This window comes from Rhinopithecus roxellana, chromosome 16, assembly GCF_007565055.1.
Source record: "Rhinopithecus roxellana isolate Shanxi Qingling chromosome 16, ASM756505v1, whole genome shotgun sequence".
In the NCBI taxonomy this organism is placed as follows: Eukaryota; Metazoa; Chordata; class Mammalia; order Primates; family Cercopithecidae; genus Rhinopithecus; species Rhinopithecus roxellana.
In genome coordinates this window covers 109,251,756-109,269,779 of record NC_044564.1, presented here as the reverse complement: position 1 = coordinate 109,269,779, position 18,024 = coordinate 109,251,756, and the positions used below count along the sequence as shown (strand labels likewise).

Genomic DNA, 18,024 nt, shown 5'->3' with positions numbered 1-18,024 from the left:
ACACAATATTCATTCTGTTATTGACAGATACTTTGTTTCCAGTTTTTTGTTATTTACAAACAGTGCTGCATTGACATTTTTGAACATATCTAGGATATATATTTAACTGGTTGTTATAGGTGTATAGGAATACAGTTGATATTTTTGATCATTGGTTATATATCTAATTAATTTGCTAAACTCCTTATTTATTCTGAATATTTATCAGTTGATTCTTTGAGATTTTCTACTCCCTCTGTCCCAGCTTCTAACTTACATGCTTTGGTAGTCCAATAGTTAGTCATATTTGTTTTTAACACACAAACTATACTTTAAAGGATTTTTTAAATTGTTTTTTACAACCTCTGTTACTAAAAGTATTATTATTTTGTATATGCAATGCTTAGCTCTGCATTTTTTTGTATCTGAAATTTTCCTTCTAAAGCTATTATTTTACATCCTGAAATATAGTTCTTAGATTCTTTTTTAAAATTATTCTATAAGTTCTGGGATACAGGTACAAAACGTTCAGGTTGGTTACATAGGTATACATGTACCATGGTGGTTCGCTGCACCCATCAACCTGTCATCTACATTAGATATTTCTCCTAATGCTATCCCTCCCCTTGTCCTCCATCCCCCAACAGGCCCCAGTGTGTGATATTCCCCTCCCTGTGTCCATGTGTTCTCATTGTTCAACTCCCACTTATGAGTGAGAACATGCAGTGTTTGGTTTTCTGTTCTTGTGTTAGTTTGCTGAGAATGATGGTTTCCAGCTTCATCCATGAGTTCTGCAAAGAACATGAACTCATTCTTTTTTATGGCTGCATAGTATTCCATGGTGTATATGTGCCACATTTTCTTTATCCAGTCTATCATTGATGGGCATTTGGATTGGTTCCATGACTTTGTTATTATAAATAATACTGCAATAAACATATGTGTGTATGTGTCTTTATAGTAGAATGATTTATAATCCTTTGGGTATATACCCAGTAATAGGATTCCTGGGTCAAATGGTATTTCTGGTTCTAGATCCTTGAGGAATCGCCACACTGTCTTCCACAATGGTTGAACTAATTTACACTCCACCAACAGTATGAAAGCATTCCTATTTCTCCACATCCTCTCCAGCATCTGTTGTTTCCTGACTTTTTAATGATCACCATTCTCACTGGCATGAGATGGTATCTCATTGTGGTTTTGATTTGCATTTCTCTAATGACCGGTGATGATGAGCTTTTGTTCATATGTTTATTGGCGGCATAAATGTCTTCTTTTGAGAAGTACCTGTTCATATCCTTTGCCTACTTTTTGATGGAGTTGTTTTTTTTCTTGTAAATTTGTTTAAGTTCCTTGTACCTTCTGGATGTTAGTCCTTTGTCAGATGGATAGATTGCAAAAAATGTTCTCCCATTCTGTAGGTTGCCTGTTCTGTCTATAGGTCCTGTAGGTCCCATTCTGTCTGTCTGTAGGTCCCTGTAGGTCCCATGTCTATAGGGACCTGTAAATCCCATTCTGTAAGTTGCCTCTTCTATCACTCTGATGATAGTTTCTTTTGCTGTGCAGAAGCTTTTTAGTTTAATTAGATCCAATTTGCCAATTTTGGCTTTTGTTACCATTGCTTTTGGTGTTTTAGTCATGAAGTCTTTGCCCATGCCTATGTCCTGAATGGTATTGCCTAGGTTTTCTTCCAGTGTTTTTGTGGTTTTAGGTCTTATGTTTAAGTTTTTAATCCGTCTTGAGTTAATTTTTGTATAAGGTGTAAGGAAGGGGTCCAGTTTCAGTTTTCTGCTAGCCAGTTTTCCAAACACCATTTACTAAATAGGGAATCCTTTCCCCATTGCTTGTTTTTGTCAAGTTTGTCAAAGATCAAATGGTTGTAGATGTGTGGCATTATTTCTGAGGCCTCTGTTCTGTTCCATTGGTCTATATATCTGTTTTGGTACAAGTACCATGCTGTTTTGGTTACTGTAGCCTTGTATTATAGTTTGAAGTCAGGTAGCATGATGCCTCCAGCTTTGTTCTTTTTGCTTAGGATTGTCTTGGCTATATGGTCTCTTTTTTGGTTACATAAGAAATTTAAAATAGTTTTTTTCTAATTCTGTGAAGAAAGTCAATAGTAGCTTGATAGAAATAGCATTGAATCTATATATTACTTTGGGCAGTATGGCCATTTTCACAATATTGATTCTTCCTGTCCATGAGCGTGGAATGTTTTTCCATTTGTTTGTGTCCTCTCTTACTTCTTTGAGCAGTGGTTTGTAGTTCTCCTTCAGGGAACTACAACGTGCAGAAGTCCTTTACATCCCTTCTAAGTTATATTCCTAGATATTTTATTTCTCTTTGTGGCAATTGTGAATGGGAGTTCACTCATGATTTGCTCTCTGTCTGTTATTGGTGTATAGGAATGTTTGTGATTTTTGCACATTGATTTTGTATCCTGAGACTTTACTCAAGCTGCTTATCAGCTTAAGGAGTTTCTGGGCTGAGATGATGCGGTTATTTAAATACACGATCATGTCATCTACAAACAGAGACAATTTGACTTCCTGTCTTCCTATTCAAATAACCTTTATTTCTCTTACCTGATTGCCCTTGCCAAAACTTCCAATACTATGTTGAATAGGAGTGGTGAGAGAGGGTATCCTTGTCATGTGTCAGTTTTCCAGCTTTTGCCCATTCATTATGATATTGGCTGTGGATTTGTCATAAATAGCTCTTATTATTTTTAGATATGTTCCTTCAATACCTATTTTATTGAGTGTTTTTAGCATGAAGTGGTGTTGAATGTTATCAAAGGCCTTTTCTGCATCTATTGAGATAATCATGTGGTTTTTGTCATGGGTTCTGTTTATGTGATGGATTACATTTATTAATTTGCATATGTTGAATCAGTCTTGCATCCCAGGGATGAAGCCAACTTGATCGTGGTGGATAAGCTCTTTGATATGCTACTGGTTTCGGTTTACCAGTATTTTATTTAGGATTTTTGCATTGATGTTCACCAGGGATATTGGCCTGAAATTTCCTTTTTTTTCTTGTGTCTCTGCCGGTTTTGGTGTTAGGATGATGCTGTCCTCATCAAATGAGTTAAGGAGGAGTCCCTCTTTTTCTATTGATTGGAATAGTTTCAGAAGGAATGGTACCAGCTCCTCTTTGTACCTCTGGTAAAATTCAGCTTTGAATCTGTCTGGTCCTGGACTTTTATTGGTTGGTAGGCTATTATACTGCCTCAATTTCAGAACCTGTTATTGGTCTACTCAGGGATTCAACTTCTTCCTGGTTTAGTCTTGGGAGAGTGTATGTGTCCAGGAATTTATCCATTTCTTCAAGATTTTCCAGTTTATTTGCGTGGAAGTGTTTATAGTATTCTCTGATGGTAGTTTGTATTTCTGTGGGGTCAGTGGTGATATCCCCTATACCATTTTTTATTGTGTCTATTTAATTCTCTCTTTTCTTCTTTATTAGTGGTCTATTTTGTTAGTCTTTTCAAAAAAGCAGCTCCTGAATTCATTGATTTTTTTAAGGGTTTTTTGTGTTTCTTTCTCCTTCAGTACTGCTCTGATCTTAGTTATCTCTTGTCTTTTGTTAGATTTTGAATGTGTTTACTCTTGTTTCTCTAGTTCTTTTAATTGTGATGTTAGGGTGTCAATTTTAGATATTTCCCACTTTGTCCTGTGGGCATTTAGTGCTGTAAATTTCCTCCTAACCACTTCTTTAGCTGTGTCCCACAGATTCTGGTACCTTGTGTCTCTTTTCTCATTGGTTTCAAAGAACTTATTTATTTCTGCTTTAATTTCATTATTTGCTCAATAGTCATTCAGGAGCAGGTTGTTTGGTTTCCATGTAGTTGTGTGGTTTTGAGTGAGTTTCTTAATCCTGAGTTCTACTTTGATTGCACTGTGGTCTAAGAGACTGTTTGTTATGATTTCCATTATTTTACGTTTGCTGAGGAGGTTTTACTTCCAATTATGTGGTCAATTTTAGAATAAGTGTGATGTGGTGCTGAGAAGAATGTATATTCTGTTGATTTGGGGTGGAGAGTTCTGTAGATGTTTATTAGGTCCACTTGATCCATAGCAGAGTTCAAGTCCTGAATATCCTTATTAATTTTCTGTTGCATTGATCTGTCTAATATTGTCAGTGGGGTGTTAAAGTGTCCCACTATTATTGTGTGGGAGTGTAAGTCTCTGTAGGTCTCGAAGAACTTACTTTATGAATCTGGGTGATCCATATATATTTAGGATAGTTAGCTCTTCTTGTTATATTGATCCCTTTACCTTTATGGAATTCCCTTCTTTGTCTTTTTGATCTTTGTTGGTTGAAAGTCTGTTTTATCAGATATTAAGATTGCAACCCCTGCTTTTTTTTTTTTTTTTTCATTTGCTTGGTAAATCTTCCTTCATCCCTTTATTTTAAGCCTATGTGTGTCTTTGCACACACATGTGTCTTTGCACTTGAGATGGGTCTCCTGAATACAGCACACCAGTGGGTCTTGACTCTTTATCCAGTTTGCCAGCCTTTGTCTTTTATTGGGGCATTTAGCCCATTGACATTTATGGTTAATATTGTTTTGTATGAATTTGGTCCTGTTGTCATGATGCTAGCTGCTTATTTTGTATATTAGTTGATAGTTTCTTCTTAATATTGTTGGTCTTTATATTTTGATATCTCTTTGCAGTGGCTGGTACCAGGTTTTCCTTCCCATATTTAGTGCTTCCTTCAGGAGCTCTTGTGAGGCAGGCCTGGTGATGACAAAAATCCCTCAGCATGTGCTTATCTGTATAGGATTTTATTTCTCCTTCACTTATGAAACTTAGTTTGGCTGGATATGAAATTCTGAGTTGAAAATTCTTTTCTTTAAGAATGTTGAATATTGACCCCCACTCTCTTCTGGCTTGTAGGGTTTCTGCAGAGAGATCCGCTGTTAGTCTGAAGGGTTTCCCTTTCAAGGTAACCTGATCTTTCTCTCTGGCTGCGCTTAACATTTTTTTTCTTCATTTGAACCTTGGTGAATCTGATGATTATGTATCTTGGGGTTGCTCTTCTTGAGGAGTATCTTAGTGGTGTTCTCTGTATTTCCTGAATTTGGATGTTGGCCTGTCTTGCTAGATGGGGGAAGTTCTCCTGTATAATATCCTGAATTGTGTTTTCCAACTTGGTTCCATTCTCCTCGTCACTTTCAGGTACACCAACGTAGGTTTGGTCTTTTCACATAGTCCCATATGTCTTGGAGGCTTTGTTCGTTCCTTTTCATTCTTTTTCCTCTAACCTTGTCTTCATGCTTTATTTCATTAAGTTGATCTTCAATTTCTGATATCGTTTCCTCCACTTGATCGATTCGGCTATTGATACTTGTGTATGCTTCACGAAGTACTCGTGCTGTGTTTTTCAGTTTCATCAGGTCATTTATGTTCTTCTACAAAATGGATATTCTAGTTAGCAGTTCCTATAATCTTTTATCAAGGTTCTTAGCTTGCTTGCATTGGGTTAGAACATGCTCCTTTAGCTTGGAGGAGTTTGTTATTACCCACCTTCTGAAGCCTGCTTCTGTTAATTCCTCAAGCTCATTCTCTGTCCATTTTTGTTCCCTTGCTGGCAAGGACTTGTGATCTTTTGGAGGAGAAGAGGCATTCTGGTTTTTGGAATTTTCAGCATTTTTGCACAGGTTTTCCCTCATCTTCATGGATTTATCTACCTTTGATCTTTGATGCTGATGACCTTTGGATGGGATTTTTGTGTGGGTGTGCTTTTTGTTGATGTTAATGTTATTGCTTTCTGTTTGTTAGTTTTCCTCTCTTCCAAAGGTCTGCTGGAGTTCACTGGAAGTCCATTCCAGACCCTGTTTGCCTGGGTATCACCAGCAGAGGCTGCAGAACAGTAAAGATTGCTACCTGTTCTTTCCTCTGGAAGCTTCGTCCCAGAGGGGCACCTGCTCGATTCCAGCCAGGGCTCTCCTCTCTGAGGTGTCTGCTGACCCCTGCTGGGAGGTGTCTCCCAGAGAGGAGGCACGGGGGTCAGGGACCCACTTGAGGAGGCAGTCTTTCCCTTAGCAGAGCTCGAGCACTGTGTTGGGAGATCTGCTGCTTTCTTCAGAGCTGGCAGGCAGGAACATTTAAGTCTGCTGAAGCTGTGCCCACAGCCACCCCTTCCCTGGGTGCTCTGTCCCAGGGAGATGGGAGTTTTATCTATAAGCCCCTGACTGGAATGGCTGCCTTTCTTTCAGAGATGCCCTGCCCAGAGAGGAAGAATCTAGAGAGGCAGTCTGGCTATAGTGGTTTGCCGTGCTGTGGTGGGCTCTGCCCAGTTCAAACTTCCTGGAGGCTTTGTTTACCCTGTGAGGGGAAAACAGCCTACTCAAGCCTCAGTAATGGTGACGCCCCTCCCCTCACCAAGCTCAGGCATCCCAGGTTGACTTCAGACTGCTGTGCTGGCAGTGAGAATTTCAAGCTAGTGGATCTTAGCTTTCTGGACTCCGGGGAGGTGGGACCTGCTGAGCAAAACCACTTGGCTCCCTGGCTTCAGCCCCCTTTCCAGAGGAGTGAACGGTTTTATCTCCCTGGGATTCCAGGCGCCACTGGGGTATGAAAAAGAACTCCTGAAGCTAGCTCAATGTCTGCCCAAACAGCAACCCAGTTTGGTGCTTGAAACCCAGGACCCTGGTGCTGTAGGCACCCTAGGGAATCTCCTAGTCTGCTGGTTCCAAACACCATGAAAAAAGTGTAGTATCTGGGCTGAATAGCACAGTCCTTTATGGCACTGTCCTTCACGGCTTCCCTTGACTAGGGGAGGGAGTTCCCTGATACTTTGCACTTCCCGGGTGAGGCAACGCCCTACCCTGCTTCTGCTCGCCATCTGTGGGCTGCACCCACTGTCTAACCAGTCCCAATGAGATGAACTGGGCACCACAGTTAGAAATGCAGAAATCACCCGCCTTCTGCGTTGTCCTCACTGGGAGCTGCAGACCAGAACTGTTCCTATTCAGCCATCTTGCTGAGTTGTCCTCTCGACTCTCTTTAGTATAGATCTTTCGGTGGTCAACTGTCTCTGGTTTTGTTTGTTTGTTTTTAGTTTTTTGTTTTTTTGGGACAGAGCCTTGTGCTGTCACAGGCTGGAGTGCAGTGGTGTGATTTCAGCTCACTGCAACCTCCGCATCCTGGATTCAAGTGATTCTCCTGCCTCATCCTCCTGAGTAGCTGGGACTACAGGCGCACGCCACCCCGCACAGCTAATTTTTATATTTTTAGTAGAGACAGAGTTTCACCATGTTGGCCAGACTGGTTTCAAACTGTTAGCCTCAAGTGATCCACCTACCTCAGCCTCCCAAAGTGCTGGGATTACAGGCATGAGCCACAACCCCCAGCCAACTCTCTCTTTTTAATTGTTAAGAATGTATGCCTCTTGAAAAAAAAAAATTATTATCCTGTATACATAGGCCTGGGAATCTATTTTTCTCAGCTCTTTCAGCGTAGTATTTTGCTACTTTCTGCCTTTTATTATTGCTCTTAAGGAGTCTGTTATTGGTATGTCATTTCTTTATGCATGATGTATCTTTTCTCTCAGGCTGCTTTTACATTTTACTCTTTGTTTGGCATTCTGCAGTTTTACTACAGTGTGTCTAGGTGTGACCTTTTTAAAAAAATCCTGTTTGGTATACATTCTAATTATTGTATCTCAGTTCTGTCAAACATATATAGCTGTTATCCTTAAATATCACCTCTCCTTCATTCTCTTTACTCTTGCCTTTAGGGTCTCCAATTATATATATTTTAAGGCATTTTATCTAATCCTCCATGTCTTTTAACTTCTCTTTTATATTCTCATCTCCTTATCTCTTTCTGCTGCATTCTGGGTAATAACATCAGATCTGTCTTCCAGTTTTCTAAGTCTTCAAATAAGTCCAACCTATTGCTTACCCTATCCATTGAACCTTTAATCTTAGTGATTAAATTTTTCACTTCTAAAAGTTCTATTTGGTTCCTTTTCTTTTTTTTCTTTTTTTTTTTTTTTTTGAGACCAAGTCTCGCTCTGCCGCCCAGGCTGGAGTGCGGTGGCCGGATTTCAGCTCACTGTAAGCTCCGCCTCCTGGGTTTACACCATTCTTCTGCCTCAGCCTCCCCAGTAGCTGGGGCTACAGGTGCCCGCCACGTCGCCCGGTTAGTTTTTTTTTTGTATTTTTTTAGTAGAGACGGGGTTTCACCGTGTTAGCCCGGATGGTCTCGATCTCCTGACCTCGTGATCCGCCCGTCTCGACCTCCCAAAGTGCTGGGATTACAGGCTTGAGCCACCGCGCCCAGCCTATTTGGTTCCTTTTCAAATCTGCCTGGTAATTTTCATAATGCCTGCTACAGAGATCCAGTTGAAAAATTAATTAACGTTTTGAACTGTCCGTTTACAGACATACCAAACTGAATCACTAATAAACACGATTGAAAAATCTCAACCCCATTCATAAATGAACTGCAAGTTAAAATAGCAGTGAAATGTCTTTCATAACCATAAGGGAAAAATGCAGTAAGCTTGATAATACCAAATGATTAATTTGTGCCATGTAGGGAAATAAAAACTTTTACATATTGTCATGGCAGTGTTAATTGGTAAGACCATTTGGAGAGTGATGTGACAGTTTGAAGGTATTTGAAGATATCCTTCACCCCAGCAGTTCCCCTTCTAGGTATCTAGCCTATGGAAAAATCTCACACATGTGCTACAAGGGACATGTAAAGGAAACATTAATTGCAGCATTATCTGTAGTAGTGAAAAAAATGGGAATAGCCTAAATGTCCCTCAATAGGAAAATAGATAACTAAATCGTGGCTTATTCAAGCACCTCAATAACTAAACTAGTACCAACATAGATATCCAAAGTATAGTGTTGAAAGAAAGAATTTCCAAAGGATACACATCCATTGCCATAACGTGAATATTGAAAACACACATACAAAATTCGTGTATGGTTTATGGATACATACATATATACAAAAGTGTAAAACATACATCTCTAGTTGAACCATAACAGAAACAAAAGCATATCAGGCAAAATGTTGACACCTTTTTGATCTAGATAATCAGTATGTAATGGTTATATTATTTTCTGTACTTTTTATAATTAAATATGAAAATAATTTTTTAAAGATTTAGACTTTGTACTTTTTCCATGATTTATCGTTTGTGCTGAGAGAGAATGTAGAGATCTTATTTTGAAAATTCCTCAGTTAATTCTTGTGCCAGGCTGGGCACAGTGATTCACACCATAATCCCAGCATAATCCCAGAGGCTGAGGTAGGAGAATTGCTTGAGCCCAGGAATTAAAGACCAGCCTGAGCAACATGGCAAAACCCCATCTCTACAAAAAACAAAAGTTAGCCAGGTGTGATGGGGTGTGCCTGTAGTCCCAGCTACTTGGGAAGCTGAGACAGGAGGATTGCTTGAGCCCAGGAGTTTGAGGCTGCAGTGAGCTGTGATCATGCCACTGTACTCCAACCTGGGTGACAGAATGAGACCCTGTCTCTAAAAAAGAAAGAAAGAAAAAAATGCTTACACCAAATGTAGTTTATTGAGGATTCCATGTATGTCTGAAGTCTCTGGTTCCTTCAAATCAGGATGCTGCTCCAACGGAGTCTTTACTGAACTGGCAAGACTACGAGGGTCGAACTCCTCTTCACTTTGCAGTTGCTGATGGGAATGTGACTGTGGTTGATGTCTTGACCTCATATGAAAGCTGCAATATAACGTCTTATGATAACTTATTTCGAACCCCACTGCACTGGGCAGCTTTATTAGGTATGTGACTCAAAGGATCAACAGTAGATGAAACTGCATGAGTATAGGAATATTTCTATGCCTTCCGTTCCACTGTTCGCTCCCAACTCCTAGTTAATTATTTTGATTTCTAACTGATATGTTGTATTGTTTTATAAACTAAATCATAGTAATATAAATTTATTTTCTGTTAAATATTAGTTTTAATTTCAACATGTCTTAACTTTAAATTTTTGTTATAAAAGTAATTCATGTTTATTGACAACATGTAAATGTAACATAAACCTTTTCATATTCAGCGCCTATATTTTTGGGGAGGAGGGCTTTAATTTTATGTTTGTGCTAATACTATGATATTTGAGTTTTTTTCTTTATATTTTCCTGAAATGCCTTTTAATTAACCTTTTTGAAGATCACTTTTATAGATGAGAGAGTGTATATATGTGTATGTTTTATGTGTATGTTGGATTTTTTTGTGTGTGGAGTCAATCTGAGAGTCTCTTTCAATGAAGGAATTTTACCCATTAGTAGTCATTGTTATAAGATAAATAATCAGGACTTTTTTTTTCCTGCTATCCTGCTATTATTAGTGTTTTCAGTTTAACATTTTTTGTTTGTTTGTTTGTTTTGTTTTGTTTCCTGTTTCCTTTGCTTTCTGCTCTTTGGTATATGGATTAGATTTGTTGTTGTTATTTGGTTTTGAATTGCCTAATGTTTTAGGAGGATTTAGGTTCTATTAGTGGTTACTTTTAAATTTATCAAAAACTTTTTAAAGCCTGAATCAGAGTCAAGAGCAAAAATGCATCTATTGACTCCCACCTATTTAAGACAAAAAATTTAGCACAGATACTCATCACTCTTCTGGTACTTGTTAATATAATCTGAGATTTCCCCCCTAATTATTATAATCTTGATCTTAATTTTTAAATTACACATTATCTTTTTTTAAAAAATGGTGTTTATGTGTGCACCCACTTTTATCGCCAGATTTATAATTATTAGTCAGATTTCATCTTACATTCCTTTTTCTTTTTCCTCTGGATTCTGGGCTTACTTGGCAAATTTGTCTCCACATAACTAAATTGACTTTTTGTTCTATAAGTTTTGCTTTCTTTCTGCCTCCTATATAGATTGTATTTTGGGTTATATTTTTATTTCCTTGTCTTACCTATATTCCTTTTTATCTCATTTCATTTCCTTTTAACTTCCTTCCATTACTTTTTCATTTCACTCTGTTTTCTTCTTAGAATACCCTGTTTCTGTTTCATAGAAGCCATCTCTTTTTGCACTAAGTCGAGGATACCAGTTTCCTGAAATTTTCCTCTGGATCCTTCTCTAGATCATTTTCAGAGGTATGCTGTTTATCTTTCTGACAGTGCTTCTTTTTCACTTTCCTATAGTATGTTTTTATGTAGTCTTTACTGAATTTTTCCCTTTATTTCTCAAACAAAATGAAATGTGTTTAGAGTAACTATGTGGCACAGATTGTCTTTGATCCCACATTTATATTATGGAGAACTCCATCTTAGACCACTTCTGGAGAGCAGATAGATGAGCACAACTTCCACTCAAATTACTTTTCTCTGCCTGGCTTTTATGCAGTATATCCTTGTTCTGCTAATGGGGCATCTTCTTCATTCTCCAATATCTGAAAACAATAGAGTGTATAAAATTTCAGATTTCCTATATATACTACTACCAGGTTTGCTCATTTTTTAGTATTTTCTACAGCTCTTCACTTGTGGAGATCACATCCTCCAGAATGCACTATATTGTCTTCATTGCTGCCTCATCATGCCTGCCCACTTGTTTTCTGAGATTTGAAATCACTGCCTAGATGTTATAAAATATAGATATAATAAAAGATTGTGGGAAGGAGAATATAGGGATGGGAGGCCTCAGAGATAGAAGAGGTTGTATTATAGTTTGTCTACCTGAATAGAAGACAACAGCTATGCAGTTCTGTTTGGTTGGGCAATGGAATCTTGGGAGTAGGAGCAGTGAAGGCTAAGAGGGGTTGGCTCTAAAGCACCTTCCCCTCCTTTGCTTTAGGCAGCTTTATAAAGTGAAGGGAATGCGATGAGGTGTTGCCTAATATAGTTTTTTCTCAGTCTGACAAGTATACTTAATTCATTCCTACCTGATTGAAGCATTAAGTTTTTAGTAAGTTTTCATTCTGTTCTACCTCATATTAATATGTTAGTGAGAAGTTAGAAGAGGCTGCATTGGGGGCTGCTGTTCAGAAACCATTGTGAATGCTGTATTATGTGTCAGTGAATTGTCTTACCTTTTTCATTTAAATAGATTATAAATTAATTAACGTCCTTTTTTTTTTTTTTTTTTTTTTTTTTTTTTGAGGCGGAGTCTCGCTCTGTCGCCCGGACTGGAGTGCGGTGGCCAGATCTCAGCTCACTGCAAGCTCCGCCTCCCGGGTTTACGCCATTCTCCTGCCTCAGCCTCCCGAGTAGCTGGGACTACAGGCGCCCGCCACCTCGCCCAGCTAGTTTTTGTATTTTTAGTAGAGACGGGGTTTCACCGTGTTAGCCAGGATGGTCTCGATCTCCTGACCTCGTGATTCGCCCGTCTCGGCCTCCCAAAGTGCTGGGATTACAGGCTTGAGCCACCGCGCCCGGCCATTAACGTCCTTTTTAAGTGATAATTACCTTTTTGTGTCTTTTCTCAGGCCATGCACAGATTGTCCATCTCCTTTTAGAAAGAAATAAGTCTGGAACTATCCCATCTGACAGCCAAGGAGCCACACCTTTGCACTATGCTGCTCAGAGTAACTTTGCTGTGAGTAAAACAAGACAATGCTCTTTTTTTCTTAGTGAAAATTTTTATTTTTATATAATCATGGAATCATATGTAGTTGAAGGAAATAATACAACAAGATTTCATGTACCCTGCACCTAGTTCACTCTTTTTTTTTCTTTCTTTATTTTTCCAATAAGCTTTTTGCACTCCTACACCTAATTCACTCTAACGGTAACATCCAATACAATATCATAAACAGGAAATTGACATTGATACAATCCACTGATCTTATTCAGCTTTTCCCAGATTTACTTAGACTCATTTGTAAAACAAGACAATGCTCTTTTTTTCTTAGTGAAAATTTTTATTTTTATATAATCATGGAATCATATGTAGTTGAAGGAAATAATACAACAAGATTTCATGTACCCTGCACCTAGTTCACTCTTTTTTTTTCTTTCTTTATTTTTCCAATAAGCTTTTTGCACTCCTACACCTAATTCACTCTAACGGTAACATCCAATACAATATCATAAACAGGAAATTGACATTGATACAATCCACTGATCTTATTCAGCTTTTCCCAGATTTACTTAGACTCATTTGTCTGTTTTTATGTATCAATTATCTTTTAACAATGGTTCATGCTGTTCACTCTGTGATGCAAGTGATAGTCTAAGGTTTTTTGTTTGTTTTTTTTTAAGTTGTTAGTCACATCTGAAGTTTTATACAGTTTTTATTTTAATGTTAAGCGTAACATTTTACTTTACAGTAAGAGTACTTCATCTTTGTATTACTTTTATAGCACTAAGAACATCTTAGTGTTCAGCCATGTGTAATTGTCCTTAAAGCAGTGTGGCAAGGCTTTGGAACTAGAACAATCTCATCTAGAATCCTGTCTGTGCAGTTGCTAAACTGCATTATTACCTTACACAAGTTTCTTAATCTTAGTTTCTTCATATGTAAGATGAGGATAATTATACCTTTTCTTTCAGGATTGTTGTAAAGATTAGAGAAAATGTATGACAAGTGCCTGCTGTATACCTTGGCATAGAGCACGTACTCAAGAAATAGAATGTACTCTCATTACTACTAGTGTTGATAATTATGTATATTATACATCTGAGAATGCAAAAATGAATTATTTCCAAAAATACTGAATATTATTCATAGTTCTTCCCCTCCCCTTTCTCGTCCATTATGTCCCCAGTCCACCCCACAACATGATAGTGTCTAGGCTACTTCAGCTTCCTGAGTATGAATGGCCATCAAGAACCAGATTCATCCAAGGATGCACACGTTAAAACAGATTTTGCTGCCTTCTACATGGATATGCATAGTGAAACCCTTAGTTTCATTAAATTATAATAATACTATCAGGTCAGGCATGGTAGCTCACGCCTGTAATCCCAGCACTTTGGGAGGCCGAGATGGGCAGATCACCTAAGGTCTGGAGTTCGAGAACATGCCAACATGGTGGAAACACTGTTTCTACTAAAAATACAAAAATTAGCCGGGCAAGGTGACTGGTGCCTGTAGTCCCAGCTACTTGGGAGGCTGAGGGAGGAGAATCGCTTGAACCTGGGAGGCGGAGGTTGTAGTGAGCCAAGATAGTGCCACTGCACTCCAGCCTGGGTGACAGAGCCAGACTTCATCTCAAATATAAATAAATAAATAAATAGTACTATCATCAAGCATAGTATAATTTCATCTTTGTGACCTCTCCAAATGCTCTGTTAAATACTCAGATCTCTAAAATATCTTATCTTCACACCCTTCCTGACTCTGGTATCCAGAACAACTATTCCTCTAATCCTTGCTTCTTGGTGTTCCTAACAACTTATTCAGTTTACCACCTAGAGTTTTGACAAATCATTATCTGTTATCACCTAACAAAGCAGTATTTTAGGAGGTTTTTTTTATTACAAATAGGTAGGAAATTAACTTGACCCAGCCTAGTCAATCTATGGAAATCACAGCTCAACCCATAAATCAACACAAGGCTATTAGATATGTTATCCCCTGTTTATAGAAAACAAAACAAAACAAAGCAAGGTTCCATGAGATTAAATGACTTGCTCATGGGCTTTAACCCAAAACTTAGACTCCAAATTTAATATATATACAGACACCAATAATTAAATAGGTGTGCTAATGGAAACAAGAAAGAATGGTAGAACATTATTCTTTATGATGATTCAGTAATATGATATAATAATTTTATTCAAAGAAATATTTTGTTGGATAATCTGCCAATTCCAGAGTTGATTTTTAATAATTATACAAATTATGTAAGCTCAGTTTCAAGTTCCTTGATCTTGTTGTCGTCTAATAACTGACAAGAAATTACAATTCGCTCCTTGAAAACTATGGACACATTCCCCTACACATACAGAGCCCTGTAAACATTCATCATTAAGTAAAAACATACTCAGCAAAGAAATGTTTGCAAATTAGTAAAAGAAAACAAAGCAAAAAATCACAAACTTTTAAAATTCATTTCTTTATTCAAATATATTTAATATGCTTAATAAACATATACATTAGACTTTAGGAACAGTAAGTTATTATACCTCAGTAACTCAACAAATAGTCTTAAAAGTAGAAAGCAGTGTGTGATGCTGTGGAAGGAGTGCTGTTATTTAACCCTGGATTCTTCCTTTATCTGCCACCAATATTTATATGACCTTGGAAGCTAAATTTCTTCATCTGTAAAATAAGGAACTGGATTAGATGAGCTCTTGAATTCTTCTTTCTGTAAAATACTGAGAGTCAACATTTTATACATTTTTCATCAGCTCACAGCCTCCAGCATTTTTTGTCTGAAACTCTTTTACCTCAATTCAATCAAAAGTTTCTATGATCTTTCTAAAAGTTTATATGAGTCTGAGTTCTGAGGAAAGAAGCAATTTAAAATGCTGGAATATTAACCCCCATTAAAATTGTGAGGCACTAATAGAATTGTCAAGGTCCTAATTTTTTTTATTGCTGTTGTTTTTGGTTTTTTGTTTTGTTTTGTTTTTGTATTTGTTTGAGATGGAGTCTCACTCTGTTGCCCAGGCTGGAGTGCAAGGATGTGATCTCGGCTCACTGCAACCTCCGTCTCCCAAGTTCAATCAATTCCCCTGCCTCAACCTCCCAAGTAGCTGGGACTACAGGCACGTGCCACCATGCCTGGCTAATTTTTTTATATTTTAGTAGAGACAGGGTTTCACCATGTTGGCCAGGATGCTCTCAATCTCCTGACCTTGTGATCCGCCCACCTCGGCCTCCCAAAGTGCAGGGATTATAGGTGTGAGCCACCGCATACGGGCTAGTCCTAATTTTTGTGTGATTCCATAAAAGAAGGAGAATTCAGTAATAAAGGAATTGCTGAATAAATATGTGTTTTACTGAATTGAGCACTGCATTTCTCAGTAACCATCAATCAGTATTCAATAAATGCATTAACCATTTTAAAAATGTTTAGTAACTAATCACATAATTCCAGTTTGTTCCTGGATTTAAGGCAAAAGCAAACAAACAAAAAACACAATGAGAGAATGCAGAACCTTCTCTGGAGGCATGCCTGAATAGATGGGTCTCATGTAAAATGTCCAAGAAAACATGTATTTTATGGCCGGGTACAGTGGTTCATGCCTGTAATTCCAGCACTTTGGGAGGCCAAGATGGATGGATCACTTGAGGTCAGGAATTCAAGATCAGCTGGACCAACATGGTAAAACCCCATCTCTACTAAGAATACAAAAATTAACCGGGTGTAGTGGCACTCAGCTACTCGGGAGGCTGAGGCAGGAGAATCACTTGAATGCAGGAGGCGGAGGTTGCAGTGAGCCGAGATGGCACCAGTGCATTCCACCCTGGGCAACAGAGTGAGACTCCCTCAAGAAAGAAAAGAAAGAAAGAAAGAAAGAAAGAGAGAGAGAGAGAGAGAGAGAGAGAGAGAGAGAGAGAGAAGGAGGGAGGGAGGGAGGGAGCAGGGAGGGAAGAGAAGAGAAGAGAAGGGAAGAGAGAAGAGAGAAATAGAAAGAAATATTTAAATTTTGTTCATTAATAAATAAAACACTGAATACTTCTGAGTTTTGTAACTGTCACTCAAACAATGACCTATAAAGTTTCCAAACTTGATTGAAGATGATTACTTTCCATTTTGAGGATGTTGAATGGGAGAGTTAGATTATGTTTGTGAAGTGTTACGGACACTACAACTAATTTGTAAGGACAGAGGATTGTTATCTTTGATGAAAATTGTAGTTCTGTCATTAATAAAAAGATAATTTAATTTAATTCAAAAGCAAGGGGAAAATGCTTTGCTTCTTAATGGAAGTCACATATTATTATATGACTTTATTACCATAGAAAATACTACTGTTTTGTCTCCATTTTTTAAATCAAGTTTTCTTACAGGAAACAGTTAAAGTGTTTTTAAAACATCCTTCAGTGAAAGATGATTCAGACCTAGAAGGAAGAACATCCTTTATGTGGGCAGCTGGCAAAGGCAGTGACGATGTCCTTAGGACTATGCTGAGCTTAAAATCGGACATTGATATTAACATGGCTGACAAATATGGAGGTACAGGTGAGAACTGGTAGACACATTCAATTTGCTTTCATTCAGATTCCAAAGTGTAGATGTTGCTATAAAACTTGTAAAATAGCAACTTGAAATCTTTGTTCCTAATCTAATATTGTTTGACTTTGGTCTTCGGTTTTAAGTTTGGGTTTGCCAGGATATCACTCCAAAGGCTTTATTTCTTCAGTATTATGGCTAAGATTAGCATATGTTTCTACCAAATGAATGGTTGCATTTGGTTTAAAACCCTGGTTGCTCCTTAGACATGATTATGGGGACTCTTCTGATCATTTATCTTTTTGTAAAAAAAACAAAACCTATACTTTAAAACTATCCATATTTAATTGTCATTAATTATATTTTCAAAAATTTAGAATTATATTTAAGGAATGCACACATCTAAGTGTATTCTCAGCAGTCTCCTTTACTGTGATCTTTTCTCAGGTTTGAATAGCATTACCACATCCTGAATCTCCCATTTTTAGAGATAACCCCCCATGGCTCTAGAAGCTTCAAAGCTTCAAATCAACCTTGCTTGAAAAACTCTTACTAGATGCTTATTTTAATTTCTTTCTCTAATAGGAGAGGCCTTTACCTATGTGTTGGTTAATGAAAGGTAAAGTTTTTCAGCCTCAGTGTCAACTTGGAGGTCTCTTCCTTGTGTACTGTATCCTACTTACAACTCAGAAAGAGAAGGAGAAATCACATACTGCTACAATAGCACTGAATAGAATAAAAAATAAGTGATGGGCTTCTCCACGTTATGCTTTTTTATTTGTAGAAACATGCTAGAGCCATTTGCATCTACTGTTATCCTGAATAAGATTTTTCTTGGCCACCAAAACTATTGATGCAACAGTAGGGAGAGAGAAGGGAGGGGAGTTGCTTTACTTAAAATCTCCCTCCCTGTACCAAGACCACCACAGCCTCAAAAAAAAATATTTTAAGAAGAC

At 37.8% G+C, this 18,024-nt stretch overlaps 1 protein-coding gene across 11 annotated transcripts in view; it reads left to right on the top strand.

Annotated features, from left to right (window-relative positions):
- INVS (inversin) overlaps positions 1 to 18,024 on the top strand; it is a 206,253-nt gene that overhangs the window by 125,259 nt on the left and 62,970 nt on the right. For 9 of the 11 annotated variants that reach the window (XM_030919257.1, XM_010374135.2, XM_010374132.2 and 6 more), the window contains 3 exons: positions 9,585 to 9,765; positions 12,428 to 12,537; positions 16,906 to 17,077. In XM_030919257.1, coding sequence (XP_030775117.1) covers positions 9,585 to 9,765; positions 12,428 to 12,537; positions 16,906 to 17,077 — 463 coding nt within the window. Of the gene's footprint in view, positions 1 to 9,584; positions 9,766 to 11,049; positions 11,097 to 12,427; positions 12,538 to 16,894; positions 17,078 to 18,024 lie in introns of those variants that run through there. The other 2 variants (XM_030919263.1, XM_030919262.1) reach the window with 2 other exon arrangements.